Genomic DNA, 10,698 nt, shown 5'->3' on the forward strand with positions numbered 1-10,698 from the left:
TTTTTTTTTTTTTTTTTTTCGGTACGCGGGCCTCTCACTGTCGCAGCCCCTCCCGTTGCGGAGTGCAGGCTCTGGATGCACAGAGCTCAGCGGCCATGGCTCACGGGCCCAGCCCCTCCGCGGCATGTGGGATCTTCCCGGATCAGGGAACAAACCCGTGTCCCCTTCATCGGCAGGCGGACTCTCAACCACTGCGCCACCAGGGAAGCCCTATTCTTAACAGCCAATACTTACTCTGTGATGATACCAATTTATGAGTTTGCTTATATCTTAATCCACTGCCCAAGTTAACCATTAATTCCTACTCCATTAATTTAGAGGGTTGAGCACAGTCCTAAATACATACTTTAGAACTGAATCATCAAACTACTTAATTTAGGGTGTGTGTGTGTGCTGAGTGCTTTTAACACTTTGCTGAGTTTCAGTCTACAAATATGAGTGAGGAAACTTCTATCAGTTCAAAATATCCAAGGGAACTACCCACCCCTCCACATTAAAAAAATGTCAAACCCATAAACCCTCACAGCTTAACTTCATTTAAAGGCTGACAGCATCCTTATTCAGACTAGATATGAAATTTCAGAAGAGATGAACATGATGGAAGTTGTCATTTTCTGCAACACATTTAAATATGGTCTTGCTTCCTACTTTATAAACTAGCATTGAATAGCAAAGGGATGGTGCTATGTCAGTCAGTTTTGCTCATAATAATGCTGCATAACAAATCACCATGAAATCTCAGTGGCATTCAACAATAAGCATTTATTGTCAGCTCACAGGTCTGTGGGTCTCCTGGGCTGGGTCTCCTTCAGGCTGCAGGTTTATGTGTGCAGATCTGCTCCATGTGTCTTGTGCTGGGCCTAGGCTGGGCTATCCTAGCTACCTGGGGTACGATGTTCTTTTGGACAGAAGCTCCTGGAGGGACAAATGGAAGCACTCAACACCTGTTAAGACTGAGGCCCTGATCTGTTGCACTGCCACTTCCACATTCCACTGGCCAACACAACAAAAGCAAAGGCAGGAGTGGGTAGCAAACACTGCCCACCAAGAGGAAAGAGTGAGATATTAAAAATCTTCAGAATAGTGAGAACTGGGGCCAATCATTCCATCTACCACGGAGGGGTAGTTGTTTCTGGAAGTAAAAGGACATTTGATAGGAGTTGTTTATTGACATTTATTGATTAAATTAGAATTGCTTGGTTGTGCTTCTTGATTCACCTGAGTCTGAGAGAATTCAAATATACATTTTAATATGTTTACTTGAAATGGTGATCGAGTTTCCATTTTTTTCTTATATCTCCAACTATAGCTTGAAAATTGAACTTTTTTCTGTACTGACTTCTCCCTTTTTTCATTGTGCATTAACATCCTTATTTTAATTCAGCCCTGAGGTGCTGAAGAGTGAGCCGTATGGGGAGAAGGCTGATGTCTGGGCAGCAGGCTGCATCCTTTATCAGATGGCGACTCTGAATCCTCCCTTCTACAGCACAAACATGCTCTCCCTGGCTACAAAAGTAAGCAACCTTGGAAGACAAAAGGGTCTCATGTTGCCAAAAACACCATTCCTTTTCTTCTTAAATAGAACCTTTGTGATTTTAGTAAAACTGTCACTTAAAAGCAGTCATTGTTTTATTAACCATATGATCCAGTTTATTTTTCCTCCTTTCTTCTAAATCTACATCATGTGCTATGGCACATTTCCCCTTATAATTGTCTTCAATTTATCATAGAAAATTATAAAAATAAATATATCAAACTGCCTTTGGTCTTTTATTCTTAATTGTGGTTTGAACTGCCCTCAATCTAGCATATTGTATTATCCTACACATCATTTATTATGAATCTGAGGTTAACTTTAACTCAGCTTGAAGAATACAATTCTATGCTCAAGAACTGTTTAATTAATGCTAATTTTTAATTTGCTGGGATATTTTTGTTTCTGATGAAAATGTGTACATGAAATTATGATGTTTGTTAAGTAACTCTTGTGTCGTGGCCAAGTATCACCACTCAAAGGCACTTGTGGCTCCTTTACTTCCATCATTCTAGTCTGTTTGTTTTGCAGATAGTGGAGGCGGTATATGAACCAGTGCCAGAAGCCATCTATTCTGAAAAGGTGACCACTATCATCAGCAGGTAATTAGTCTCATAACTTCAAACCTATAGGGATTATCAAGAAATACCTCATATCTATGCAAATTCATTATGTAAATAGTGGCGTTGGGCAAACAGGACCATAATTTGCTTATGACGGGCTTCCTGGCTATTGGTGTCCATGCCTCTTGGGGCTAGGAGGTTAGTGGAAAAGTCAGATATCAGCATTATCATGAAAAGGTTAAGAACATCAATAGGTTCTAGAATTGAGTGGATTCTAATCTCCACTCTTCCACTCACCTTAACCTTCCCAAGCCCCACTTTCCTCATCTGTGATATATAGGTAGCAATAGTAACTACTCATGGGCTTGCTTTGAAGCCTAAATAAGATCATGCTTATGATGGTCTTAGTACAGTTCCCAGCATGTAGCGAGCCCTCAATTAATTTAGGTATTGTCATTAATAATATTATTATTTATGGAATGAAGTATATAAAAATTATGATAAATTTGATGAAGGATGGTAAAAGGGGCAGTGAGAGATTACAGAAGGACTTGGTCTAGTCTGGGGATTTGGGAAAGTTTTTCTCTGAAGAAAGGACATGTAATCTGAGACCTGAACTTCACTACTTCTCAAATAGTAAACAGAGTGGAGAAAGCATTTCATAGACCCACATCTCTGAAGGCTTTCCTGAGCAAAAGAGCTTGTTAATTTGAAGAGCTGAAAAGAAGTTGGAGATGCAGCATGTCAAGTAAGGGAGAGAATAGCCAGCAAATGGACCTGGGAGGCTGACAGGACCCAGGTTGACAGGTTCTACAGGCCACATTGAGGGTTTTGAATTTTTATCTCCAGTATTGAGGAGAGGACTGAAGGGTTATTAACAGGTTGAGACATAGTGAAAATTTCTTTAGCAGAGATCATTCTGGCTGATCTCCAGGGAATAGACTGAAGGGAATGAGAGTGGGAAGGAGAACCAGGTTCAGCTGTCCACTGAGAGATGACTGCGGCTTTGACTAGAGTGGTGGTGTTGATGGAGAGAAGTGGGTTGTTCCCACTGTGGGATGGAAGTTGAGTTAGCAAGTTTTGGAGTACAATCGTAAGATGTTTAAAAAATACTTCAGTTAACTGGGAAAATGGAACGGCATCGAGAATATGAAAACAATTGGATTTATTATGTGGAACCTCAGCAAATGGAGCCAAGACCATGGAATGGAAGTTCTGGGGGGGCCAAGGTGAGCTCGCCATTAGGAATTGTGTGTCAGAATTAGAGATATCCACAGTGGAGCAGGCTGCTGATGGGTGGTGAGTTCCCTGTCACCAGACCGTTTAAGAGGATGAATGAACACTATTAGGGGACTCCAGATGAAATGTTCTGAGTACACTTTTAATTCAAAATACTAAGGTGCCATAATTAGTAGGAAATGACAATTTAATTTTAAGACTGACTACAAATTAAGATTGCAGTGTGCAGCCTATAACAGCTGTAGTTTTCATTTAAAGTTATTCCAGACAGTGGGTTCACAATGTGAAGTTTTATCTTTAGAAAATTTGACATAAAACCAAAATCAGTTGTGAGTTGCATGCAATTACATACTTGAATTGCTTTGGATTTTCAGTCTTTAAAAATTAAGTTTCAGGGACTTCCCTGGTGGTGCAGTGGTTGAGAATCTGCCTACCAATGCAGGGGACACAGGTTCAAGACCTGGTCTGGGAAGACCCCACATGCCGCGGAGCAACTAAGCCCGTGTGCCACAACTATTGAGCCTGCGCTCTAGAGCCTGCAAGCCACAACTACTGAGCCCACTTGCCACAACTACTGAAGCCCACATGCCTAGAGCCTGAGCTCTGCAACAAGAGAAGCCACCACAATGAGAAGCCTGCTCACCGCAATGAAGGGTAGCCCCCGCTCGCCACAACTAGAGAAAGCCTGCACGCAGCAACAAAGACCCGACAACGAAGACCCATTGCAGCCAAAAATAAGTAAATAAATAATTTTAAAAATTAAGTTTCAAAAGAACTAGGGAACAAATTCAATTTCCTGTTTTCTTACCTTAGCAGACTTTTAAATTTGGAGAATAACTTAGTAACCCTGAAGAGTTTGAGGCAGAAAATAAATATATTTTACTGCTCTGCTCAGTACCAGCATTACTATTTTTACCTTCCAGTACACTGTTAAGAGAATGTTATCTATTTACTTTCTAATGTAAGAACTTCCTTTAAAGTAAAGGAAGAACATTTCCTTTCATGCACACAATATTCCCATTGCCTAAGTTTTCTCTGTCTGTGCTTGGTTGCATAAGCTGTCTGGCACTTTGTTTCAGAGGCAGTCATAAGGACTAAAGAAGTTAGTTTTGGCTAGCTCTAAGGACAAGTGGATCTTTACATTTTCCACCCTATCTTCAACTCTTTGTTTCTTTCTTTTTTTAAAAAAGATTTAACTTTATTTATTTTTGGCTGCGTTGGGTCTTTGTTGCTGCGCACGGGCTTTCTCTAGTTGTGGTGAGCAGGTAGGGCTATTCTTTGCGGTGCATGGGCTTCTCCTTGTGGTGGCTTCTCTTGCTGTGGAGCACGGGCCGTAGGCACACAGGCTTAGTAGTTGTGGCACAGGGGCTTAGTTGCTCCACAACATGTGGAATCTTCCCGGACCAGGGATCAAACCTGTGTCCCGTGCATTGGCAGTCGGATTCTTAACCACTGCACCACTGGGGATGTCCCACCTCTTTGTTTCTTAAAACATGAAATGAAGACAGTTGAACATTGTATCCCTTTACTTCTTTCCATCTGGTGTCTCAGAGTACGGCGGGGACGAAGTGGGTAGCATGAGTGGAATATCCCAGATATTTTTCTAGAACGTGATTTTATGCTTATTTGATTAGAGAATCATTAAAGCATTCAGTTACTCTTAAGAATTTCTCTGAAATATCCAAGCAGAGTGGCATTTCACAGCAATGAGGATAAACTGGAACTTCTGGTAGGAGATATTCCTAGGATTCCAAAAGCCTATACCGAAATATTTTAGGTTATAGACAGGTAAATTCTTAGATGTTAGGCTTAGTTCATTTGTTCATTCATTTGTTCATTCATTCATTTGCTGAGTACCCATCAGGACCCAGATTCCATTTTACATGCAGGGGAGATCATGGTGAAGGAGACACAGGTCCCTCCTCTCAACAAGTTTGCAGTTTCCAGTGGTGAAACAGACCATTATGATCACAGTAGTTTTACGTACTGAAATATAGACAGTGCAATGAGAACACGTAAAAGGGGCACAGTGAGTCTGTCTAAGGGTGGTCCAAGAAGTCTTCCTAATGGAGACTTGGAAAAGAGTGGTAAGCACATAAGGGATGTGGTTTGGGAAAGAGTAGATATAATCAGCAAAAACCAAATTCAAGCAGAGTGAATAAAATAACCAAGAAATGGAGGCATAGGTGAGCCATGGGCTGTTTGGGAAAGAACAAGTAGGAGCATTTGGTGTGTTGCTGGTGGGGGGAAGAGGGGGTGAGACTGTGGAGGGAGGTAAGGTCTAGTTCAGGAGGGGCTTGTATCGCATGCAAGGAGTTTTAATTTTGTCCTCTTGGGCCATGAGGGGATATTGAGGAATTCTGAGCAGAGGAGTGATGTCATCAGTTTTCGAATATTTTTCTGGTAGCAGTTTACAATATGGATCAGAGGTGGACAAGAGATGTGCAGGTCATTTAGGAGGCTGTTTCAGTGGTCCAAGCAAGTGGTGAAATAGGCCAATAGCCATGGGATTAGAGGGCAATGATATGGATTTGAGAAATATTTAGGAGGTAGAAGCCACAGGATTTGGTGTTGGTTGAATGAGGGAGGAGATGGAAGAGAAAGAAAATTGTGGATTTTCTTTTTAATTTATTGGGCACTTTACAGGGATGGCTTCATTTAATCACCATACCAGCTTGATGTGGTAGATACTATGATTATCCCATTTTACAGATTATAGTCCCAGGCTATCTGGGATTTAGAAGCTAAACCTTGCCCAAGATCAGAGTTAATAAAGGGCAAGCCAGGATTTAACCCCCAACAATCAGACTCAGAGCCTGCAGGCCTAATTATGATGCTAAATTGCATCTCCCAGGTGGTTCCTTTTCTGATGATAGCAAACATAGGAAGGGGAGTAGCTTTGGGAGAGGAGGAGATGACTAAATGCCAGAACAGAGGCCATTCTTGGTTCCATTTACCATAATATATAACTGTATAATTTGTAAAACTAGCTTACATTGCTTTTTTATTTAAAAAAAAAAAAAGCTCAGCTGATAATTCAACTGACAGTACCTTGAATCAATTTAAATATCTGCAGACTAAGAATTTAGAACTTAGAATTCAGACTCAGACTTTAGAATATCTGCACTAATGAAAGGGGTTTTTGTAGTCATAATCAACACTTGGTCAACTGAGCATTTTTATCCGCTTTAATCCCTTTTGCTAATTAAGTGAAGGTGAGGAACCAGATTTAATTAAAAGTGAAGTTGAACACTTAGCTTCTTTTGTGATTATGAGTGAAAGTAAGAAACTTGAATACAGTATTCAAGATCATGAAATTCTTAATAATTTTATCTTTGAATTTGTGTTTTAGAAGTGAAGTCTGATGGGACAAGGAGCATGTGTGTTGGGGGCTTGGACCCTAGTGTACGTGTGATCCCTCCAGCTCCCTGGCTTAAGTTCTCAGCCGCCTGCTTCCAGCCCTCTGGGCCTCTGCCTGGCCTCCAGCTCCACTTCCCTGTCCCTGTCCCATTGCTGCTACCCTCTACCTGGCATGGTGATTGGGTGTGTCAGCAAGGGAGGACTGTGTTCCACCTTTACACTTCTCCCCCCATAAGATATGGAGGCAGGCAAGGAGATGGTCAGGGTGGAGCAGGTGCCCTGCTGCATCTGGGGTGGGGCAAAGAATAGGCCATCCCTGACCAGGCTGGTGGCACGCTGGCTTGTTTGGAGGGTGATTCAGTGGTGGCCTCTTGCTGACCTCTAATCCAGGTACCAATGTCATCCTGCTGTCATGGAGGTTGAAATATCTTGGGGGGTTTCTTGTCTCCCATCAACTAGGAGGCCGGACTGTGGGAAGGGGAGATTGACTTCCTCACTCCCTGCTGGGGCCTCACAATTTATATTATGTGGGACACCCCCCAAATTATGTAGTTGGCCCTGTCTCCTCAATCTCTTTCCTTATTTTGTATATAATAAATGCATAGACTGAACTTTGTTAAGTAAGAATTCAGCAGATATGTCTGTCATAACCATAGTGCAAGCCCCCTTTGTTAGAACTTGAAAACAAATAGCATAAAGATAAAGCATGAAATGATAATGACTTAAAATTTGATTAAGACGTGTGTATTATACTCATGGTTATTAAAGTCAAGAAAGGAGAGAGAGATCAAAGTGGCAGATTAGGAGGATGCTAGGCTCACCTCCCCTCATCCAAACAACAGCTCCTGTTGCAATCAACCTGGGGACAAGCAGAACAGCTCTTCTGCAACCAAGGCTGTAAAGAAAGATCCACACGGAGTCTGGTAGGAAGGGAGAAGTGATGTGGTCAGGACCTGCACCCTTAGCAGGGACACAGGAGAGGAGGGGACATCACAGGCTCAAGGACCCTCCCTGGGGAGCGAGGGATTCCGGCCCCACATTGGACATCCCAGCCCTGGAATACAACACCGGGAAGACAAGCCCCTTAGCTGGCTTGAAACCCAGTGGGGCTTACCGAAGGGCTATAAGAAACTGGGCCTCTGCTCTTGAAGAGCACACAGACTTTCTTGCTCCCAGTCAAAGTGTGGAGGCAGCACATTGAAAACTGCCAGGGGCTATGGCCAGCTAGCCAGGACTGCTGCATAACCCCCTGCCTGTCCCTCACCTGACTCCTGCTCTAGCCCCTCTTGCTCCAGCACTGCTCTCCACTAAGGCAGAGGGTGCCACTAACTATGAGAGTGTGCACACTTGGAGGGAACAGAGCTGGCTTGGATCCCAGCCCTGCCTCTGACCAGAGCGTAGGCAGCCATGTGTGTCCCTGTGCACTCTTGGGAGGGAGCAAACTCAGCTCAGTAGTGTGATATCAACCCCTCCAGCCACAACCCAGCCTCTAGCCAAGCAAGCACATCAGGGATAAAGTGAAATCAGAAAAGAAGTTACAGCCTCAAGCCCTCAGGCCCTGAATCTATACCCCAAACCAAGGCTGAGACTGCCATCACACCTGGAAGAAACACAACTTCCTCAGGCCTCCTGCTCCAGCCCCTGTGGCTCTGACCCCACCCTTGACAGGGTGGTGATGGCCACTGAGCAGAGGAGAAGCCCCAGTTTGCACCTGGCTCTGGCTCTAGCCCCTCCAACTCCACCCCTACGTCCCACCAAGGTGGTAGCTGCCTGGGCACACTGGGAGAAGACGTGGCCTATGCTAATATCAGACCCAACTTTCCCACCAAGGCCACTGAGCACACACAGACTTCATAGGAGCACTCCCACACAAGGACAGAGTAGGTAACTGTTTCACCTAATTTTATAGAGACAGAGAAAGTCAAACAAAATGAGAAGACAGAGAAGAATATGTTTCAAAAGAAATAAGGAAAAAACCCTGGAAAGTTCATTAAGAAAATCTTAATGAACTAGAGGTAAATAATTTACCTGATAAAGAGTTCAAAGCAATAGTAATGAGAATGCTAACTGAACTTGGGGGAAAAAAGAATACCTGAACACAGTGAGAATTTTAACAAAGAACTAGAAAATATTTGTTTAAAAAACAGACAGAACTGAAGAATATAATAACTAAAATGAAAAATAGAGTAGAGGGAATTAACAGCAGATTAAGTGATACAAACAGAAGAGAATACTAGTGACCTGGGAGATGGAAAAATGGAAATCACCCAATCAAAACAGCAAAAAGGAAACTACATTTTAAGAAATGAGACTTGTTTAAAGGACCTCTAGGACAACATGTATACTAACATTCACATAATATGGGTCCCAGAAGGAGCAGAGAGAGAGAAAGGGGTAGAAAATGTATTTGATGAAATTACGGCTGAAAACTTCCTGATGTTGAAGAAGGAAACAGATATCCAGGTACAGGAAGCACAGAGAGTCCCAAATAAGATGAACACAAAGAGACCCCCAACAAGACCTATCATAATTAAAATGGCAAAAGTTAAAGATAAAGAGAGGATTCTAAAGGCAGCAAGAGGAGAGACCTTCAAGATGGCGGAGGAGTAAGATGTGGAGATCACCTTCCTCCCCACAAGTACATCAAAAATACATCTACATGAGGAACAACTCCTACAGAACACCTACTGGACGCTGGCAGAAGACCTCAGACTTCCCCAAAGGCAAGAAACTCCCCACGAACCTGGGTAGGGCAAACGAAAAAGAAAAAAACAGAGACAAAAGAATAGGGACAGGACCTGCACTTCTGGGAGGGAGCTGTGAAGGAGGAAAAGTTTCCACAGACTAGGAAGCCCCTTTACTGGCGGAGACTGGGGGTGGTGGTGGGGAAGCTTTGGAGCCACAGAGGAGAGCATAGCAATAGGGGTGCAGAGGACAAAGCGGAGAGATTCCTGCAGAGAGGATCGGTGCTGACCAGCACTCACCAGACTGAGACGCTTGTCTGCTCACTCGCCAGGGTGGGTGGGGGCTGGGAGCTTAGGATCCGGCTTCAGAGGTCACATCCCAGGGAGAGGACTGGGGTTGGCTGTATGAACACAGCCTGAAGGGGGCTAGCGTGTGACAGCTAGCTGGGAGGGAGTCCGGAAAAAAGTATGGACCTGCCTAAGAGGCAAGAGACCATTGTTTCGGGGTGCTTGAGGAGAGGGGATTAAGAACACTGCCTAAACAAGCTCCAGAGATGGGCATGAGCTGTGGCTACCAGTGCAGACATCAGAGATGGGCATGAAATGCTAAGGCTGCTGCTGCAGCCACCAAGAAGCCTGTGTGCAAGCACAGGTCACTATCCACACCTCCCCTCCCAGGAAACTGTGCAGCCTGCCACTGCCAGGGTCCTATGATCCAGGGACAACTTCCCCGGGAGAACACATGGTGTGCCTCAGCCTGCTGCAACATCATGCTGGCCTCTGCTGCCACATGCTCTCCCTCCATTTCGTACCCATCCCTACCCCCTGGCCTGAGTGAGCCAGAGCCCCCTAATCAGCTGCTACTTTAACCCCATCCTGTTTGGGCGGGAACAGACACCCTAAGGCGACTTATACACAGAGGCAGGGCCAAATCCAAAGCCGAACCCCAAGAGCAGTGCGAACAAAGAGAAAGGGAAATTTCTCCCGGCAACCTCAGGAGCAGCGGATTAAATCTCCACAACCAACTTGATATACTTTGCATCACTGGAATACATGAATAGACAAGAAATAATCCCAAATTTGAGGCAGTGGACTTTAAGAGCAACTGTAGACTTGGGGTTTGCTTTCTGCATATAATTTCTTTCTGGTTTTATGTTTATCTTAGTTTAGTATTTAGAGTTTATTATCATGGGTAGATTTGTTTAATGATTTGGTGGCTCTCTTCCTTTTGGTTTTCTTTTTTTACATATAGATTTTTTTTTCCTTTTTCTCTTTTTGTGAGTGTGTATGTGTATGCTTCTTTGTGTGATTTTGTCTG

The 10,698-nt window shown here is 43.6% G+C and overlaps 1 protein-coding gene across 1 annotated transcript in view; it reads left to right on the plus strand.

Moving 5' to 3' along the window:
* Positions 1-10,698, plus strand: part of NEK10 (NIMA related kinase 10) — a 325,365-nt gene that overhangs the window by 190,949 nt on the left and 123,718 nt on the right. Inside the window, exons 25-26 of the mRNA XM_028479673.2 lie at positions 1,385-1,514; positions 2,066-2,136. Of these exons, the coding sequence (XP_028335474.1) occupies positions 1,385-1,514; positions 2,066-2,136 (201 nt within the window). The remainder of the gene's footprint in view (positions 1-1,384; positions 1,515-2,065; positions 2,137-10,698) is intronic.

Source organism: Physeter macrocephalus, chromosome 18, assembly GCF_002837175.3.
Source record: "Physeter macrocephalus isolate SW-GA chromosome 18, ASM283717v5, whole genome shotgun sequence".
NCBI classification, from domain to species: domain Eukaryota; kingdom Metazoa; phylum Chordata; class Mammalia; order Artiodactyla; family Physeteridae; genus Physeter; species Physeter macrocephalus.